The 22116-nt window shown below is 41.4% G+C and overlaps 1 protein-coding gene across 10 annotated transcripts in view; it reads left to right on the top strand.

Moving 5' to 3' along the window:
* Positions 1-22116, top strand: part of NAV3 (neuron navigator 3) — a 757820-nt gene that overhangs the window by 559485 nt on the left and 176219 nt on the right. For all 10 annotated transcript variants that reach the window (XM_074941992.1, XM_074941993.1, XM_074941999.1 and 7 more), the window contains 2 exons: positions 608-747; positions 16492-17527. In XM_074941992.1, coding sequence (XP_074798093.1) covers positions 608-747; positions 16492-17527 — 1176 coding nt within the window. The remainder of the gene's footprint in view (positions 1-607; positions 748-16491; positions 17528-22116) is intronic.

The raw sequence follows: 22116 nt of genomic DNA, 5'->3' as shown, positions 1-22116 counted from the left end.
GGGTATACATACATCTGCAATATCTACCTTAGCATATTTATTTTCAACATTCTGCATTTGAGATAAATCTGCAGACCAATTTGAAATATAGTTAGAGCTACAAGCCAATAGCTATTCAAAATGTATTTGAGTGAAGTGGCTTAGTAAAAGTCTAGTTATTGTGCTATAAATGCAATTAACTAGAGTATTTACCAGATTTAGAGAATTTGGGGTATTTCTTCAAAATATTTTATTGTTATGTTCTCTAGTCAATTTTACCGTATTTACTCCAGAAAACAGACTTGTGATATATTTAAATAAAATATTACACTGTAATAATATATGTGGGTGAATCTGTTTTAGCAATGTTAATGGCAAATGCAAAGCATCCTTGTTTCCTGTGATGCTATAAAACATCTTTTTCCCTTTTGTGTGTGTTAGGATTAACTTTTATTTTCATTGATCCTGTTGAATCTAACTAACTTGATTCCTGTCATTCTTTGTCATTGTGTGAAATCATTGTTATTCATTTTACTGGTTCCGTACTTTGGTCTGATACTTGATAAAGTGTGTGTTTGATGTCTTTGCATCTTGTACAACAAAGTAATTTCTGATTATACTATTCTAGGCTTCCAGGGCCCTCAAGGGTGCCAGCTGCAGGCAGCAGTACCAAGGTCCAGGCAGCTTCTAATTTAAATCGGAGAAGTCAGAGCTTTAACAGCATTGACAAAAACAAGCCTCCACAATATGCAAATGGCAATGAAAAAGGTAAGTGCTGAAAAGCCACCAGTAACTGTTTATAGACAACACACAAAGTCTGAAAGCAGAAAAGAAACAATCCCATGTGTAACACAAAAATGATAATTAAAGATGGGCCAGGAAGGTGGTGTTGAGATTAGGTTCCGGTTCATGGCTGAATCAGGGCTAAAATGTGGGTTTGGACTAGTCAGCACTGAAATCTTGTGAACAGTTATTGCAATATTTCTGCCCTCATTGGTGAAAATCTCATGAGATTCGCTGTGAAGTAAAAGGTGACTTGATGTTTCATGGGGGAAATACTGAGCCTGATCCAAATCCCATTGACTTCAGTGTGCTTTGGATCAGACGCTCTGCGGAGTCAGCAGTTCGTGTGGGATTTAGAACCAAAATCTTTGGGTTGCATATCCAGACCAGAACCATAAACTGAGAGGTGAGTTCGGACCTGGAGATTCAAGTTTAAACCCATTTTCTGAAAATTTTGAAGGGGTTAGGATTCAAGTTTCATATTTTGCTTCATCTTTAATTACAAGCTGCTATTCTATCTACTGATTTAATTGCTTATGTTCTCCTCTTCATCCCCATCACTTCTTGATCTTCTCCCTGGCGTGTGGAGCAGTTTTTCTAGAAAATGTCCCTCTTTATTCTTTATTGCAACAAGAAGAATCTGAAAATTCAGTATTCTGAGTTGTGTAACTACTCCAGGCCCCTTTCTTCTCTGTGTAATGAACGGCATTCTATTCATATCTCTGGGTTAGAATATAGTCGAAAATGATACAATATGCATAATACCCATTTGCATCCTTGGGGTCTGTGGGAGGAACAAATATGCAGTGAATGTTCTTCATCTAAGCAACAGGCAACTATCCAGATTTTTTCTGCAAAATTCTGATGAACATGCTTTGCCCCTAGCAGCATCTGAAGATATAAATCCATCCTTTCGATAGTTATTTCATTATTTTTACTATCAGGGACAAGTATTTTGGATAGCTCTGTAGTTGATTTTATTTTATCATCACCTTGCTTATGGCAAGACATGCAGATTTAAATCCATAAAGCGTACAGAATATGTACTGAGCAGACAATATATAGTTCACAAATATTATAGTGGACTTATGAAGTAGGAGGTGTGGCTGCTTGAGTGAAGGTATGTACAATAGTTTAGGTTTTAGAAATGAAACATGATTTTGACATAAGTTTGCAGTTGAAACAACAGCATATGGAGGAATGAATGATTAAAGGTGGGAAACTTTTTTCCATAGTTGTAGATGCTAGTTTTTCTCAGCTCATTGCTTGCAAACTGTCTTTGGACTGCTAAGGCTTGCCTTGCAATGCACATTTATGTGGCTTTTTCTGTGATGGATTTCTTTACTTTCCCATTTCTTCCCTGCACAGAATAAGAACCTTGATGAGATTTTTAGTGAAGTCATCACTTGAAAGAGAATAAGGGCTGCTTTGTTTGTATATAATCATTCGATTCATTTTACAGGATATAGAAAATGTAATGTTGCATAAATACCGAGTACTATATTTTAAATTTTCTGTCTCTGCTCTTTTTTCTTACTTCAAATAACAGCAGCAAAGATCTGAATACATTGATTTTGTATGAAAACGTAAGCCAAATCAAGTTTATTTTACAGACATATATATAAAAGTAGAAGTTAATGAGGAAAAACAACTATAGTGAGTGCTGGGATAGCAAAATATTTCATCTAGGATCCTAAAAGGACAAACAGAAAAGTGTATCAGAATCCACCATATCAGTTCCTTGCCTAAAGAGAAAAAAACTGCACCAAACTGGTTTTAAAGTTAATTATCGTGATGTGTATATTGTTTAATGTTTCAGTGACCAGTTTAAATAGAAACATTTTCATATCTAAGAACTTGTCTGGCATGAATGTATAGAAAAAATGTATGAAACAAACTTTCTTTCTAATAGTACTACTACTACTAAATAATAATATTTAGCACTTGCTACTAAAGTAACTTGAAAAGGTGTTTTTCCACAGCAGCACAGCACAGGGAACTGAAAGCTCTATTTTTAATGTATGGTCTTTGCCATGGGCACTACAAGAGACAAATTAATGCTAGCAGCCCGAGTAATACCAGTGTATAGTGCTTTCATAATATTAAGTGACCATTCTGATAACCTTCCTGTATGGTAAGTATGAATATATTACAGATAAGTAAGCTGAGGCAGAGAAGTTAAATGGCTTGCACAAGGAAGTGAATGTGTGAGTAGGCATCAGAACTCAGGAGCTGCGGGCTGTCAGGCCTGTGCTCAGACCACTAGTAGTGCATAGTTCTCTTCAGCATGACTCAATATATGCTGTATGAGTTTGAATACATTACACGGGGTTATTTACACAGTTTACACACATTGACACACTTACATGTTATCAGCAATTGGTATTAATTGAAACTCCAGTTACTGTATAATTAACATGGTTTCCAGTTCAGTTACTGTCAGGGATGGACATAAATTTACAGATTCAAGTGCCCAATCCTGCTCCAATGCAACCAAGAATGGACCCAAAATCAGATCTGGCCCAAACCTTTACACACAACTTGACAGTTCTTGGACCCTTTTTGAGGTTCATTTGTAACTTATAAACAAGTAGGGGTGTATCCCGTAAGGAAGAATTCACATGAGGCGAAATTCTGACCCTGTTGAAGCCAATGGGAGTTTTGCCATTGACTTCAGTAGAGCCAGAGTTTCACCCACAAAGTCATTCTGCCCAAGTTAGAGTTTACTTTATGATAGCTTTGATTAGGACATGTCGACCCTGAGTATATAACACATATCAAATATCTAAACATGCCAATGCTAGAGGATTGCAGTGAGTTGGCTCATATGGGCTCAGTCAGCTGATTTTTTTTCTTCTTCCCTCCCCTGGATGCTATATCCTTTGGAGGGATTTCAGTCAGAGTATCTGTCTTAATGGAGTGTCTGCTTCTGAAAGAATAAATAAAAAAGAAAATAATAGAAATAATTCTTTCATTTTCAAATAACAAGAATGAAGTAATTTAGATTAAATTCACACTTTTTAGGAAGAACAGCCCTGCAACAATACACATTTATCCCAAGTATAGACTTCTTGCAGTGATTCTCAGACTGTATTCGGTGTACCACCTTCAGAATTTCAGTCAGTGATAGTATACTTTAAACTAAATCTCATACAACCCGACTGCAGCCCACTTACCACCAATATTACAGGTTACCACAGTTTGAGAATCACTGTTCTAAAGCATAATATTGCGTGAATTGGAAAGATAAATGTTGTCAGTTAAGAGTAGGAAAGAACAAATGTTCTGATTAATGTTCTCACCACAATGTGCTGAAAAAAAGACTTTTAGAATTTGACTATTGCCCCCAAATTATTTGTGTTGCGTGGAGCTTAAACTGAAATATTTTCACTGTAGTGAAACGGAGTCATAAGACTATAACTCCACTTAATACTTAAAAAAAAAAAAAGCCTAATAAAGATAAATGCTGAACTTCTGGCTATGAATGTTTGTAATATAAAATAGTTTTACCTATCTTTGGGGCTCGCATATGTAGCTCTCCTGTGGAGGTTTTCCCAAGAATCAATAAGCATGTGGGGTGGGCAAACTGGTTTGAAAGTGTTTGGTTATGATCTCATATTTTCATTGTCAACAGTCTATTGGCTAGTCTAAGCTGCTTTCTAACCTTCACACAGCTCCTATTGAATTGATTGGGGTCACTCATATGCAAGACATTTGCTAAACTTTAAAAAAACAAAAAAACAAAAAACTTATCCCCCTTCTCATATATTGACTGTTACAGAGCACTCTAATTGTACTGAGTAAACACACCTTATAAAAACCCCTGTCACATCAGACTCCCTTTTAACGTTTCCCTTTTTCTTATGTGTAGTCACTCACCCTTTAAACATAGCAAAATAGTTCTAAAGCTACTTGATACTAACCCTCCCTCCCCTCAAAATACATAAATGCATTGTGAGATTGCATCTTTGGAACCATCATTGCATCGCTCACAATTACATTTCCACCCTGCTTTTATTCTGTACAACTCTGACAAATTGGCCATGCACTTAGGGGCAAATCCAGTGCCTCACCTCCATGAAGGCAGGAGAACAGGTGTGGTTGTACCACATAAAGGACGACTGGGATTGTGCAGAAGTATGCACCTCTATGTGGTATGAAGTCCTTTTATGGGGCAATGTACTGCCCTACAGCAGACACATGTTAAAGGTGAACAGAGCTATTTCAGCCAGGGGATGAAGTAGCCTTCACAGACTGGCTCCCCATCCATTCTGTGGGTTTGTGGGGAAAATGTCTCCCTGTACATTTCACAAGCCCCTAGCTAAGCTACAACTGGGGCTTTGGTCTGGAAATGTTACATGAGAGATTCTATTATATTGTTATTATTAGGCCTGTATGTTTGTCCTGGTTTCATTTTATGTCTATTATTTTGTTACGCGTCTTAGGGAAAATCTGACACTGGCTACTGTCAGAAAGTCTGCATCCAGGAGAGGTAGTGCAGGATGGCAGTTCATTATGCCAATCCAACTCTCTCAAAAGCAAAAAAAAAAAAAAAAAAAAAAAAAAAGCACTGTAAGATGATGCTTAGGGGGTCAGAGCATTCTTCTTGGTGTATGCTCCTGATCCAGTAACATATGCTTATGTACATATATCCCTGTCATAAAAAGAAAAGGAGTACTTGTGGCACCTTAGAGACTAACCAATTTATTTGAGCATGAGCTTTCGTGAGCTACAGCTCACTTCATCGGATGCATACTGTGGAAACTGCAGAAGACACTATATACACACAGAGACCATGAAACAATACCTCCTCCCACCCCACTCTCCTGCTGGTAATAGCTTATCTAAAGTGATCATCAAGTTGGGCCATTTCCAGCACAAATCCAGGTTTTCTCAACCTCCGCCCCCCCCCCCCCACACACAAACTCACTCTCCTGCTGGTAATAGCCCATCCAAAGTGATCACTCTCTTCACAATGTGTATGATAATCAAGGTGGGCCATTTCCTGCACAAATCCAGGTTCTCTCACCCCCTCACCGCCCTCCAAAAACCACACACACAAACTCACTCTCCTGCTGGTAATAGCCTATCCAAAGTGACCACTCTCCTTACAACGTGCATGAAAATCAAGGTGGGACATTTCCAGCACAAATACAGGTTTTCTCACCCCCCCCCCCTTTTTTTTTTTCAAAAAAACACACACACAAACTCACTCTCCTGCTGGTAATAGCTTATCCAAAGTGACCACTCTCCCTACAATGTGCATGATAATCAAGGTGGACCATTTCCAGCACAAATCCAGGTTTTCTCACCCCCCCACCCCCATACACACACAAACTCACTCTCCTGCTGGTAATAGCTCATCCAAAGTAACCACTCTCCCTATAATGTGCATGATAATCAAGGTGGGCCATTTCCAGCACAAATCCAGGTTTTCTCACCCCCCCCCCAAAACACACACACAAACTCACTCTCCTGCTGGCAATAGCTCATCCAAACTGACCACTCTCCCCACAATGTGCATGACAATCAAGGTGGGCCATTTCCAGCATAAATCCAAGTTTAACCAGAACGTCTGGGGGGGGGGGGGGTAGGAAAAAAGAAGGGGAAATAGGCTACCTTGCATAATGACTTAGCCACTCCCAGTCTCTATTTAAGCCTAAATTAATAGTATCCAATTTGCAAATGAATTCCAATTCAGCAGTTTCTCGCTGGACTCTGGATTTGAAGTTTTTTTGTTGAAGAATTGCAACTTTTAGGTCTGTAATCGAGTGACCAGAGAGATTGAAGTGTTCTCCGACTGGTTTATGAATGTTATAATTCTTGACATCTGATTTGTGTCCATTTATTCTTTTACGTAGAGACTGTCCAGTTTGACCAATGTACATGGCAGAGGGGCATTGCTGGCACGTGATGGCATATATCACATTGGTGGATGTGCAGGTGAACGAGCCTCTGATAGTGTGGCTGATGTTATTAGGCCCTGTGATGGTGTCCCCTGAATAGATATGTGGGCACAGTTGGCAATGGGCTTTGTTGCAAGGATAGGTTCCTGGGTTAGTGGTTCTGTTGTGTGGTATGTGGTTGTTGGTGAGTATTTGCTTCAGGTGGGGGGCTGTCTGTAGGCAAGGACTGGCCTGTCTCCCAAGATTTGTGAGAGTGTTGGGTCATCCTTCAGGATAGGTTGTAGATCCTTAATAATGTGTTGGAGGGGTTTTAGTTGGGGGCTGAAGGTGACGGCTAGTGGCGTTCTGTTATTTTCTTTGTTAGGCCTGTCCTGTAGTAGGTGACTTCTGGGAACTCTTCTGGCTCTATCAATCTGTTTCTTCACTTCCGCAGGTGGGTATTGTAGTTGTAAGAATGCTTGATAGAGATCTTGTAGGTGTTTGTCTCTGTCTGAGGGGTTGGAGCAAATGCGGTTGTATCGCAGAGCTTGGCTGTAGACGATGGATCGTGTGGTGTGGTCAGGGTGAAAGCTGGAGGCATGTAGGTAGGAATAGCGGTCAGTAGGTTTCCGGTATAGGGTGGTGTTTATGTGACCATCGTTTATTAGCACTGTAGTGTCCAGGAAGTGGATCTCTTGTGTGGACTAACACGGCTGTTACTCTGAAACATATCCCTGTCATGTGTCCCTTTACACAACCATATAATCATTGTTCTCATAGCAGAAAAAATCTGAGCAGGTAAGTGGAAGAAGAACGTTGTGTGGGTGGCTGCTTCTGATTAGCATATATATAGGCAACAACTGAACTGTCGTTTGTGCTGGATTGTATATGCAAACTTCTGTATGAGTTGGTGATTTACAAGTGTCATAACCATACAGCTAAGGGTAGCCTAGAATTCCTCTTTACCTGTAAGGGGTTAAGAAGCTCAAATAACCTGGTTGGCATCTGACCAAAGGGACCAATGGGGAAAGAAGATACTTTCAAATCTTGGGGGGGGGGGCGGTGGGGAAGGCTTTGTTTTTGTGTGTTCTCTTGGGAAGCAGAGAAGCATCAGGTCAGAAAACTCCTTCTCCTATAAACCATCCTAAAAGTCTCTCATATTACAAAAATTGTAAGTAAAAGCCAGGCAAGGTGTGTTAGATTATCTTTTGTTCTGCTTGTGAATTTTTCCTTTGTTGGAGGGAGGTTTATTCCTGTTTTTTGTAACTTTGAAACTGAGCCTAGAGAAAGTTCTGCTGTGTTTTTGAATCTTTTGTTACCCGTAAAGTTATTTTCCATCCTGATTTTACAGAGGTGATTTTTACCTTCTTTTTAAATAAAATCCTTTTAAGAACCTGACTGATTTCTCTATTGTCCTAAGACCCAGGGGTTTGGGTCTCTGATCACTTTGTAACCAATTGGTTAGGATATTATTCTCAAGCCTCCCCAGGAAAGGAGGTGTAAGGGCTTGGGGGATATTTTGGGGGAATAGGAACTCCAAGTGGTCCTTTCCCTGATTCTTTGTTAAATCACTTGGTGGTGGCAGCGTACCATCCAAGGGCAAAGAATTTGTGCCTTGGGGAAGTTTTAACCTAAGCTGGTAGAAATAAGCTTAGGGGGTCTTTCATGCGTGTCCCCACATCTGTACCCTAGAGTTCAGAGTGGGGAGGAAACCCTGACAAGAAGTTTAAGATGTAAACGTAAAAATAAAATTTAAAAATTAAATACACAAATATATCAGTCAGTATCAGGAAACAAAACCTTTTATTCCACTTCATTATCCATAAAGATGGACTATTGGTATACAGATATACAGCATCTGTTTAAGATGGAGATAGTTTGCCTGACAGAGTATAACGTAAATTACATAAGGATTTTTACGTTTGTCTGTGGTGTCACTAGTATCTGGATTCTGGACTTTAATACGGTATATGTGTTACAAGAAAGCAGAATCTCTTATTTCATGTATCTCTGATGCCAATTGCCATGATATATGTACAGGCTTGGAAGGATTTGATCTTTTTTGTTAAATGTCGGTAAATGTTGATTTTGCCATACATGCACAAACTGACAAAAACATATTTTCCGTTGATGAAAATAGAAATTCACAAAAAGGTTTCAGTTTTTATTTTGTTTAAAATTTCCCAGGAATTTATCAGTATTATAAAAAAAATAGAAGCAGGTGAAAATCAGTACAATAAATTAATTTCAGTTTTCTGCGTAAATATTGGGGTTAACACTGGGGGACTGGAGCACCAAAAAAAATAAAAATAAAAATACAAACCCAACAAATAGCAAGAAGTAAGAAAACTGAAAGTGAAAGCAGTTCAATGGTTTATTTCATGGACTGCACATTAACAATGTGTGTGCACATGCATGCACATGAGTGTGTATGTATATCTTCCATTACATTGCTTGCTTTAACAGAAAGCCTCGTATTTACACTCAGACTAATTTAGTATTAACATAAATACAGCTACCTAATGTAACGTATCTGATTTTCTTCACATAATCAGTATTTTCATGTACTTGAGTGGTCCAGGACTGTGGTGCAAATCAGTAAAGAAAAAAAAAAACAACCACCACCACCCACAAATAATAGCTTATGTAAAACCTGGGACTTTTGCAATAAAAATCAGTGAAAACGGAAAATGAAGGGCATTATGGACAGGCAATGAAAGACAAATGCTGCTTGAGGACTTATTAAAGTTTGATTTAAGGGTATTTACTTCGTATATTTGTATGTGTTATGTTGACAATTTTTGTTCTAAAGCTTTAACTTTTTGAATCTCCACATATATTGTCATTAAATAATTATTGCTTGTCCCCCCATGATTAGGGTGACCAGACAGTAAATGTGAAAAATTGGGAAGGGGGTGGGGGGTAATAGAAGCCTATGTAAGAAAAAGACTCAATAATCGGGACTGTCCCTATAAAATCGGGACATCTGGTGACCCTACCCATAATTTCACTCAACTGTGAAAATTTAAATAGATAAAAATTGAAAAAAAGCTTAAAAATAAACAGTGATACACTCCGTCAAAATTATTTTTAAAAAATCAAATTCTGCCAAGCCTACATATATGCAGCTTGAATCAACATGCTGGAAATATTGATTTATGTTGTTGTTATTGAAGAAGAAAAGTTAGTGTCCTTATGGCATAATAATCAAAACCTCTCTTCACTCTTATAAGCTGGTGACCTACAGATTTAAGATGTAAAACTAAATTGTAAAAATTAAATAGACAGATATATGTTGTTTGGATTCACTCTGTATCAAAATTACCACAAGGTGGGGACAGATGTCATGTAATAAATAGCTGAGTTGAACTGAATGTGCTCAGCACACTACCAGATCTGCAGGTTCAAGGAATGCATTTAGGTTGGGAGACAAGGTCATTCAGTATCAGGAAACAAATCCTTTTATTCCACTTTATTAATTGTACGATGCACTACTGATAATACACTTGGGCACACAAACAACTCTCTTTAAGGAACATTAAGGGTGTGATTTAAATTAAAGATTAAGAGCCAAATTAAAGCTCTCAGTGCATCTGTAACGTATCTGGCGCTGATTACAATTTGTGAAATATGTGTTATGAAGCAGTGACTTGAATGCGCCTGTGGGTACTTGCTGTGTATACAACACAACAAGCTATTGAGGAAATGCCGAAAAGTAATTTTTACTTTGTTTACTACTGTCTCTTCATTACACAAGCTTAATATTACTCCAAAGGAGATATGGTAAGGGAGGTTTTGTTTTGTGGGTTTTTTTTAAATCAATACTTTTTGTAAGTAAATGAACACAAGTTAAAACTAGTAACCTACAGAGATACCAGAATATCAGAGTTAACACACCAGAACATAATGGAGTCATATATTGTTATACATAGTCTGCATATACTTTTAACAATGAAGCGCATGAAAACTGGGAATAAAGGCCACAATCCTCACGTGTAATCAAGGAGTACTCAGTGCATGTCCAGATGTGAGTGCAAAGGAGTCTTTGCTCACCTCCCATCCTGGGCCATCAGCCACTAGACTGGTCCCTGGAATAAATTAAAGAAGCCTAAACCTTGCTATAATCGACACCAGCAATCCACAGCCCCTAGGCTCTGCTCCAGCAGCTGGGGCTCACCAGAAAATAATAGAGGCCCAGCCGCAACCTCTGCACTGGTGGCTGGGAAGGAGGTGGCTCTACAGGAGCACCACAGTAGGCCCTGCTTGAAGGCTATTTCATGCCACTAAAAGGCTAGGATCTGTCTCAAAGCATTCCCAGTTTTGGGGGTGTATTTATGGGATAAGCTACCAGAAGAGATTAAAATGAGATAAACTCTGACCTATTTTAAAGACCACCGTAGACTCCATCTATTTGCTAAAGTTTTCTCACAGTAACTAAATCCTACAGAGTTTCCTGGAACTCGGGAAGGCTAAAGAGCAGAATCTTCTGTGAAGTCCACTGTGGGCATAGGCATGCAGAGCTAATTCATCTGGGCAGGGCCTGCATATTATCGTGACGGGTGTTAGAAAAAATAAGATAGAGCATCTGTTTAAGATGGAGATAGCCTGATAGATGGCATCACTAGGATCTGGATTCTTGACCTTAACTAATACTGTATTTATGTTAGGAAGAAACAGATTTTGTGGATCTATGGTGCCTATTGTTATGATACAAGTGCAGTGTGGGTCAATACTGATGTATTTTGTTTTTGTTGAAGAAAAATTAGGGCACCTCTCCCAGGATACTTACAAGCCTCTACTCCCTCTTATGAGCTGGTAACCTGCTTTCATTTAACAATGAAAGCAATCTGTGAGTTACAGAACTTATAGTGCAAGAAACAGAATTGTAAATAGCCCTGGTTTAACACTCAAAGGAGAAATGCTGCTAGTGTCCTTTCTCACTAACTATAATATTTAGATTCTTGGACCTTGGGCTCACGTTTCTACATAAAGCTTTAAGTGCAGTTTTGGTAACACATGAATAGTATTTCAAGTGGACATTTTGTAGTCGTGCCTCAGAAGTATCTGCCACTCTGAAATTGACACTGAATAATATGGACACGTCTAAGCATCCTTTCAGTAGCCCTCCTGGTGTTCTGTGCAACAATACAAAATACACTAACTTGAAACATCATCTGAGCTAATACAATTATGCACAATAATTGAGAGAACATACTTGGTGGTTTCAATGGGTTTAATCACCATTAACACTTTGTTTCTCTGATGCCACAGAGTAATGTTAACCAGCAAATAGCACTCAACTACTCAGGCCCCCACACTTAGCAATGTGGGCTTAATTTAAAAGAGCTCATTCCCAATGCATGTGTTTTTCATACATCAGTCTGTTTTGCTTAAGAAGGCAGGCTGCTTGTTGGAAAATATGGTTAGTGTTTAAAATATGTTCAACTGTATTGATTATTACACAGAGGGCCTGATTCTCATTTATACTAAAGCCCCTTTGCCCTGCTCTGGCAGTGCAAATGGGTTTTAGGACTAATCTATAAAAGGATTTAGTGGTCTACCTCATACTTTAGGACCTAAATCCCAAATTGAGATCCTCAAAATCCCTGTTCAGCTGCCGCCTAACCCAGCATGTGCCCACATTCCCTAGACACAGGAGGGTGTGTCTACATAAACAATTTGTTCATGGTAAATTTGGGGCATGCATGAATCTATCCCAAATCAACCTGCCTTGGACTAACTGTCCATGTGGACCCGGCTGATGCACATTAACATTCATTAATGTGTTCTGATCTAGTCCCATTTCAGTGAGCACTAGGCAGGCTAGCGTGGAAAAGATACACACCTCAATTTGCCGAGAACTAAATGCTCACGTAGAGAAATCCTCAGTTTCTGCTGATGGGTATGCACACAGTTGCTAGAGTCCTGATATCCAGTGCCTTGTTCACACCTAACCCTCAGCAAGATTAACAAACTAGGCATCCACTACCTTGCTTGTGGGATCCAATCTGGTAGGACTCAGGTCACATTAGAGTATGTCAACCAGATTGGGACCCAGGCTGAAGCTGTCTTCTACCTTATAGCCCAGTGATAAGAGCACTTCCCCAGGACGTCGGAAACCCACTGAGCTAGGGGGTACTCTGGGGTGGGTCTCCCTATCTCTCTTTTTGAAGCTGTTTCACTGTGTATAAATAAATAATCCATTGGGCCAGAAAGAGAGTGAGACTGACCCTGTTGCACAGTGGGTAGGGCACTCCCTTGGGATGTGAGCGTCCGAACCCAGCCTCTGCGCCTATCCGTATTTATGCATCCGATGAAGTGAGCTGTAGCTCACGAAAGCTCAAATAAATTGGTTAGTCTCTAAGGTGCCACAAGTACTCCTTTTCTTTTTGCGAATACAGACTAACACGGCTGTTACTCTGAAACCTGTTTATAGAGTCTAACAGCTTCAACAGGAAAGACTGAGAGAGCACCCACCCTGGAAAATTGTATTGCCTGGGTGTTAGTGCACATACCCAGCCTGGGAGACACCCAAGTTCAACTCCTCCTGAGTCAGAGTAGAGCCTTGAAACCGGGTCTCCCACTTCTGAGGTGAATCCACTGGGCTACAGAGTATAAGGCCACTGATTTCCCCTCGTTTTTGGCAAAAAAGGGTTGAATTGATTTCGGCGCCTACCTCCAAGAGAGAGTTCAAGGCTCTGAATCCTGGGTGGAGGGAGGCGCTTCCCTCCAGCCTGGAAGTAAGTGCCTAAATCTCTTTGAAGGGTGGAGCTTGGGCCACACCCCTCTCCTTGGTATTTCCTATTGGCTAGCTTAGGCAGCTCTCTGCTCACCTTGCTGGCTTTTGTGAATGCTATTCTTAGGCATCTAACTCTCCCCGTGCATTGTATAGGAGGGAGTCTGGGTGTCTATCATAGGGCTGAGGATTCCACTGTGCAGCAGCGTGCTTGAAGTTAGGTATTGCAACACTAAACTTAAATCCCCTTTGTGGATCTAGCCATTAAAGTAAATAAGAATCAGATCCTAAATAACTGTCAGTGTTGTGCTGTTGCAGAGCTAGCAACTGCTATCAAGTACTGTCAACAGTGAAGTTTTCTGATATATTTTCTCCTGTCCTGGAAAATGCACTGTAATCAAACCTCTGTCATCAGTCCTAGCAAAGAAATGTGGTGCCCAAAAGGTAGAATTAAATTAGACATTTCAGGGCAGTGGCCCAGAGACGTGTTGGTATATGTGCTAGACATTTTTTGCTTGTAGGAACAGAAACAATATTTCCCAGACCACTATCTCTAGTATAGGTTTCTCAATGTAAGTGTTGTATTTCTCAAAAACCAGTAAGGAAAATCTTTACTTTTGTTATCTTTCAAAATCCATCTTTTTCCCTTTCAGCGTCTCAATTCTGTGATTGGAGATGTTCGCTAATTTACTGACATCTGGGACATAGAATCATAGAATCATAGAATATCAGGGTTGGAAGGGACCTCAGGAGGTCATCTTGTCCAACCCCCTGCTCAAAGCAGGACCAATCCCCAATTAAATCATCCCAGCTAGGGCTTTGTCAAGCCTGACCTTAAAAACTCCTAAGGAAGGAGATTCTACCACCTCCCTAGGTAACACATTCCAGTGTTTCACCACCCTCTTGGTGAAAAAGTTTTTCCTAATATCCAACCTAAACTTCCCCCGCTGCAACTTGAGACCATTACTCCTTGTCCTGTCATCTGCTACCACTGAGAATAGTCTAGAACCATCCTCTTTGGAACCACCTCTCAGGTAGTTGAAAGCAGCTATCAAATCCCCCCTCATTCTTCTCTTCTGCAGACTAAACAATCCCAGTTCCCTCAGCCTCTCCTCAGAAGTCATGTGTTCCAGACCCCTAATCATTTTTGTTGCCCTTCGCTGGACTCTCCAATTTTTCCACATCCTTCTTGTAGTGCGGGGCCCAAAACTGGACACAGTACTCCAGATGAGGCCTCACCAATGTCGAATAGAGGGGAACGATCACGTCCCTCGATCTGCTGGCTATGCCTCTACTTATACATCCCAAAATTCCATTGGCCTTCTTGGCAACAAGGGCACACTGTTGACTCATATCCAGCTTCTCGTCCACTGTCACCCTAGGTCCTTTTCCACAGAACTGCTGCCTAGCCATTCGGTCCCTAGTCTGTAGCGGTGCATTGGGTTCTTCCGTCCTAAGTGCAGGACCCTGCACTTATCCTTGTTGAACCTCATCGGATTTCTTTTGGCCCAATCCTCCAATTTGTCTAGGTTCCTCTGTATCCTATCCTTGCCCTCCAGCGTATCTACCACTCCTCCTAGTTTAGTATCATCCGCAAATTTGCTGAGAGTGCAGTCCACACCATCCTCCAGATCATTTATGAAGATATTGAACAAAACCGGCCCCAGGACCAACCCTTGGGGCACTCCACTTGATACCGGCTGCCAACTAGACATGGAGCCATTGATCACTACCCGTTGAGCCCGACAATCTAGCCAACTTTCTACCCACCTTATAGTGCATTCATCCAGCCCATACTTCTTTAACTTGCTGACAAGAATACTGTGGGAGACCGTGTCGAAAGCTTTGCTAAAGTCAAGAAACAATACATGCACTGCTTTCCCTTCATCCACAGAACCAGTAATCTCATCATAGAAGGCGATTAGATTAGTCAGACATGACCTTTCCTTGGTGAATCCATGCTGACTGTTCCTGATCACTTTTCTCTCCTCTAAGTGCTTCAGGATTGATTCCTTGAGGACCTGCTCCATGATTTTTCCGGGGACTGAGGTGAGGCTGACTGGCCTGTAGTTCCCAGGATCCTCCTTCTTCCCTTTTTTAAAGATTGGCACTACATTAGCCTTTTTCCAGTCATCCAGGACTTCCCCCGTTCGCCACGAGTTTTCAAAGATAATGGGCAATGGCTCTGCAATCACAGCCGCCAATTCCTTTAGCACTCTCGGATGCAACGCGTCCGGCCCCATGGACCTGTGCACGTCCAGCTTTTCTAAATAGTCCCTAACCACCTCTTTCTCCACAGAGGGCTGGCCACGTACTCCCCATGCTGTGATGCCCAGCGCAGCAGTCTGGGAGCTGACCTTGTTCGTGAAGACAGAGGCAAAAAAAGCATTGAGTACATTAGCTTTTTCCACATCCTGTGTCACTAGGTTGCCTCCCTCATTCAGTAAGGGGCCCACACTTTCCTTGGCTTTCTTCTTGTTGCCAACATACCTGAAGAAACCCTTCTTGTTACTCTTAACATCTCTTGCTAGTTGCAGCTCCAGGTGTGATTTGGCCCTCCTGATTTCATTCCTACATGCCCGAGCAATATTTTTATACTCTTCCCTGGTCAGTTGTCCAATCTTCCACTTCTTGTAAGCTTCTTTTTATGTTTAAGATCCACAAGGATTTCACCGTTAAGCCAAGCTGGTCGCCTGCCATATTTACTATTCTTTTGACACATCGGGCATCTGACATCTTCTGATCAGAATGCTTTCTTGATCTAATATTAAGATACGATTATAATCTTTTAATTATTAAGAGCTTTAGTTTCAGAAGTGAAAGTTACATGGTGCCTCCATGTTCTCCTCAGCTCTGAGAGATGGACACTCTAAAACAACATGACAGAGAAGCAAAAACATTCTTGTTTTGCAAACCATATACTTAATTGTAGCCTTCTGTGTATAAACCAAGTTTAATATAAACGGCATTTTCTGTCCGTTTTTGAAATCTCAGTTGTATCTGTGCTTTTAAAGGCATAACTAATCAGAATATCATTTTAGAGCAGGGGGAAGAAAAATAATTCTGTCATTGCAAGATATATGATTCTCACTCTTTTTTTTAAAACAGATTCACCAAAAGGCCCTCACCCATCTGCAGGCATGAATGGAAATGTGCAGCATCCCACCAGCACTGGGCAGCAGCCGGTCTCTGCCATACCCTCTCCAAGTGCCAGCAAGCCTTGGCGCAGCAAATCCATGAATGTCAAACACACTGCCACCTCCACCATGCTGTCCGTGAAGCAGCCTAGTCCCGCCACGTCCCCAACTCCATCTTCAGACAGGCTCAAGCCACCCCTTTCTGAAGGAGCAAAACCCCCTTCATCTGGACAGAAATCCATGCTGGAAAAGTTCAAACTGGTTAATGCTAGGACTGCTTTAAGACCCCCCTTGTCATCAAGTTCAGGACCCAATGACAGCGGAAGAGAAGATGATACCTTTTCGGAGTGTGGTGAAATGGACGGCTTTAGCAGTGGGCTAAATAGTGGTGGCTCCACCAGTAGCAGTCCTAAAGTGTCGCCTAAGCTAACCCCTCCAAAAGCTGGAAGCAAAAATCTCAGCAATAAAAAGACTTTGCTACAGCCAAAGGACAAAGAGGAAAAGAACAGGGACAAAAATAAAGTTTGCACTGAGAAAACAGTAAAGGAAGAGAAGGATCGGGTCACTGAAACATCGACAAAGAAGAGCTCAAAAATTGCAAGCTTGATCCCAAAGGGGAACAAGACTACAGCAGCCAAGAAGGAAAGTTTAATACCCTCCTCTAGTGGGATACCAAAACCTGGATCAAAGGTACCAACAGCAAAGCAGAGTGCTTCACCTGTTTGTGCAGGAAGTAAAGAGTCTGAAAAATTCAGGACTACAAAGGGCAACCAGTCTCAATCGACAATGAAATCACAAGCTAATGAAAGAGCCTCCACTTCCTGTAGTCTTGCTTCTTCTGAAGGAAAGGAATCTAGCCCAACTCTGACCCCTGGTTCTTCTGCAGCTCTTTCTGTTTCAATGGCTGCAAGCAGTGGACAAGTCACAGGAAATGGCGTCGTCCAACTTCCTCAACAACAGCAATATAGTCACCCAAACACTGCCACAGTAGCTCCTTTCATTTATAGGTAAGGTCACTAAAACAATTTTGTGTTATAATTTATAAGAAGTGTAACTGGAACTGATAGAATAATTCATAGAGAATCAAATGGCTAGTGGATTTTATCAGTTTGTTCCCAAGCTGTACACAAACATGATTTTCCTAAAATTTGTGCACTACTCAAAATTACTCTATGAATAGTTGCCGTGGACATTTTTTGGTTTGTAGCTCATACGTGGGCAGTTTGTTGTGAGTATTTGCCATTTGAAATTCAAGCTGTTTTGATTGGATATGCAAGTCACATGATACATTTCTGATTGATGAGCATAACTCTTAAAATCAGATTTCCAGTGTTGAATACTTTTGCTTAGATTTCAAAAGCTATTTTCTGCCAGTATTCTGCAATATTTGCTTAGAATTTGCTGTTTCCTAAATATTCTTAAAGTAAACTTTATTGGAATCATCACAGAAGGTGACACAAAAGAGGCATTAGCGAGGGAAATAATTTAAAAATTCTTGCAAATATTCACCGAGGGCGAATTGGGTTAGCATGGGGGTAGATTGCAGCATCCTGATTCTACTCTACTGACCCCAGCATAACAATATTGCAGAAGGGCAGCTTTACATTAACCAGAAGGTATAATCTCTTATGTTAGTGTAAGCAGGGGAATAGTCCTGCTATTGTGGGGAACTTTCCTGGCTTCTGCACTACCTGGTGAAGTGGGCTAGCGAAAGGATCTGAGTCCTTGCTCCCACTTCCTTTACCCAGTGACCTCCCTGCCCTTGAGGACTCCCCTTCCACTCTCCAGTCTGGCAGAGTCCTCGTAACCCCAACAAGACTGGGCCCAGGATTCCTGGGGGGCTCGACCCCTAACCCTGCTGCGGTCACCTAGGACAGGGGCTAGATTGTCCCCACTCCGGGGTACTCTCTCTGCACTGGGCACTTCTCTGACTCACTGATCATTACATACAATTTGAAGTAAATGCAAGTTATTTAATCAACAATTAATTTTAAAAAGAATAAGGAAAAATGGGAAAGGTTAAAGGAAACACATCACCCCGCTCTGTGGCAGGGAACATCACAAACCGTGTCTCTGGAATGTCAGGGCAGTTCACAGTCTGTTCCTTGTAAGTCCCAGGCCTCCTTCTCAGGCCCCGGCTGTGTTGTAGGGATGCTGTGAGTTGGACACTTGCTCTGGTGGTGGCCACACGCTCTCAGGCTCTAAGTGGTAGGACCCTTCTTCCCAGCGTCGCCCCCGCACTGTCGGGGTTACCAATCCCCCTCCGAATCTGGCCTGCAGACCATCCTGGCTGAGGCGTCTCCCTGTGCTGGGCCCACTGCCCAGGATCCCCCTTGCTCTCCTCAGCTGCTCATGACACCTGGCTCCGGACAGCTCCAGCTCCACTCTGCCTCAGCATGGCTGCTGCTCTGCCTCCACCTCCCTGGGCTGCTTCTCTGGCCCCTCTGCCTCTGGTTGCTGCTGCTCTGCTCCCAGGACAGGTCTGCTCTGCAGGCTGCTTCTGTGAATCTGCTCCCAGCACTGACCTGCTTCGTGGGCTGCTTTTCTGGCCCTCTGGCTCTGGTTGCTGCAGCTCGGCGCCCAGGGCAAGTCTGCTCTCTCTGGCCTGTGCCTCTGGCTTTGGGGCTGCAGCTCTGCTCCCAGGACAGGCTCTGCTCTCTCTGGGCTGCTTTTCTGGTCCCTCTGGATCTGGCCCAGCTCTGCTCCCCAGCTCAGCTTGGGCCCCTGCTTGCTCCTTAGCTCGGCCCCACTCTGTCTGACGCAGGCAAATCCAGCTCACATGGAGGACGGGACCCCCCTGGCCTCCTGACTCTCTGATTAGCCTGCCTGCCCTGTCATTCAGGCTGACCTGGAGCACTGGCCTCTCCCCATTGTTCCTGGGGACTGGCTGTCACAGGGTCGTGATTCCCCATCGACACCCCCCCCCCCCGTGAGTACTGGGAGCTAGCAACTAAAACGCCCCCCACTGAATGTTAGTTAGTAAGGGGGCAACAGTCTCCTTACATTAGGTAGGATCTGGTGTAGTGGATTGAAAAACAAGAGGTAAACTATGGCGGCTAGAGATTTTCATTTTACACAATAAGGAAGCTATAATAAGGGAAGCTACTATTATGGCTGGTTTCCGTAATAGTGATTGCAGTTTAATAAGGTTTCAAATGTCAGCTGTTGGAGGATTTTTAGATTCAGTTGGGGGTAAATTAAACATTTAAAAAGGAAAATTTGATAAACTGAGAAATGTATTATTAAGTAGAATAGGCTGGCAGTTTTTGTTAGCAAGTGGAACTTGTAGATAAAAATTGGCTAAAGATTAAAGAGGTGCTGGAGTAGACGCAGAGGGAGCATATATTATGTAAAACTAAACACAGCTTCAGAACCAATGTGGGTGAGTGATAAATTATTTAAGTTTATTGTGATTAAAAACAGAGCTCCAAAAATTATGAGGGGGAAAAAGCCATAGAACGTAGTTTTTATTTATTTTAATATTCAATAGCTGGCCTCTTCAATTAAATATATAGCTGAGCATGTGTAAGAGAAATATTTAATGAATTGATGTGATTCTGCATAATTGAGTAAAGATCACATATTATAGTAATTCATGGCCTGAAACAACTTCAGTGATATATGCAATTTACTATACTGAATATAAAATGGAATATATATATGAATATAGAGATATATGTGGACCCCATTCTGTCCTTAAATGCATATGAAACTAACATTTGCCACATGGTGATGCCATTTCATTGCATGTTGTTACAATATGGAAATATGTTATCTTTTTGTTATGCTGCATCAAAATGCAAAATACATTTGGACTATTAAAGGGGAGATTCAAGTCCATTTGCCAATAGAATTTGGCTTTATGAGTAATCCCTAGAATGCCTCAACCAACTGTATTTGAAGTTAAATCTTGCTTGAAAACAATTCAAAAGGCCAAAGTCTAATCTCACACCAGTGTTAAGAAGAATAACTCAGCTGACTTGGCTGGAGTTACTTCAGATGTACATCTATGGAACTGAGAGCAGAATCTGTCCCACAGATCCTGTACTGAATGCAGATACACGCTAACTCTATTCCTTGCGGGTCTCAAGGTCTTTGAAATAGTAGACAATGATTTTATAGCAGAGTATAAATATAATCAGAGACAGAATATCCATATTTACAAACTCAGCATAATTATTCCTGGGGGGCATATGGTAAATAGTACTGTATGTGAAGCCAGGTTGGTGTATTTGCATTTTCTCACTAGTAAACACAACTGTTTTCTTAGTTGGCCACCGTAATGTATGCACATAATTCTCAAGTATGCCTGTTAGCTGCTAAAATAACTCCAAAGAATAATGGGCTGATAAACAAAAATCACTGTCCAAAAGAACTGATTTTTACACAGTGCTGTCAGCTGGAAAAAATGCCCAACTCTTGCAAATATACACTGCTGTCCTGGTAAAGTGATAGGCCCAGTGTAATTCAGCAGAAACCCAGCAAAATTCTATACGTAATCCTGCAAACCCCTGTAAAATTGTATCAGCTACAACACAAGGGTCCAACCTGTATAGGCGCCCAGCAATGTACCATATGTAAAAAGTAAGTTATTACTTTAGCTGGGTTACTTGATGGTAACCTCTGAATACCAAATACTATACAATTACAGAGAATTTCTTTGGCCCCAGTAACACTAATGTGGATTTAGGGATAGTAGAGTAGTAGTAGGGACTGTTGCAAAGGAGTTTCTTTGTGAGATGAGCATGTATTTTTCTTTCAACAAGGAGTATGATGGCATAGTAGTCATTATGTGTTGTAGATAATGAGTCATAGTTGTTATTAGTGTGTTGTATCTAAAAGAGAATGTTCCATAAGCCGTCTGAGGGGTAACCGTGTTAGTCTGTGTTCACAAAAACAATGAGGAGTCCGGTGGCACCTTAAAGACTAACAAATGTATTTGGGCATAAGCTGTTGTGGGTAAAAAACCCACTTCTTCAGATGTTCCATTAGGATGCGCTGAAAGGATTTATTATGAGTGTCAGCCTTGAACCCTTAGTGCACAATTGCTATCTGATGTCATATTTATCCCCCTTAAACATCAGGGCAAGCAGATTCATCAGGGATCACCTGTTCTCTTCAAAGAAAAGAGACCATAGATGTGACTATGAGGGAATCTAAACTGATGTGACCTTAATTCCTCCAGCGTCCTCAAAACATAACAACTTAGATTAAACACAGTTATGAATGTGCAACTAACAATCCTATCTATACACGTCGCCTCTGGACTTGGTCCACAGAGTCCAACTGATCTAAGGGTACATCTGCACTGAAAGTGGGAGCATGCTTCCTAGCACATATAGACAGATGTGTTAGCTCTGCTCAAATTATCATGCTAAAAATAGCAGTGTAGCCAGGGGTAGCATGAGCAATGGCTCGGGTCAGCTGCCAGAATACAAACCGGACTGGATCACCTGGGTACGTACTTGGGCAACTAGCCTGAGCCGCTCTCTATGCTATCCTTGGTTGTAGTTTACTTGCCAAAAGGCTTGATGAGAGGGATGTAGCAGGAAAAGTAATAGAAGGGTCTAAGTAGGTGTACAGTTAGTTAAAATAG

The sequence above is a fragment of the Natator depressus genome, chromosome 1 (assembly GCF_965152275.1).
Source record: "Natator depressus isolate rNatDep1 chromosome 1, rNatDep2.hap1, whole genome shotgun sequence".
NCBI lineage: Eukaryota > Metazoa > Chordata > Testudines > Cheloniidae > Natator > Natator depressus.
This window is presented reverse-complemented; position numbering and strand designations above follow the sequence as displayed.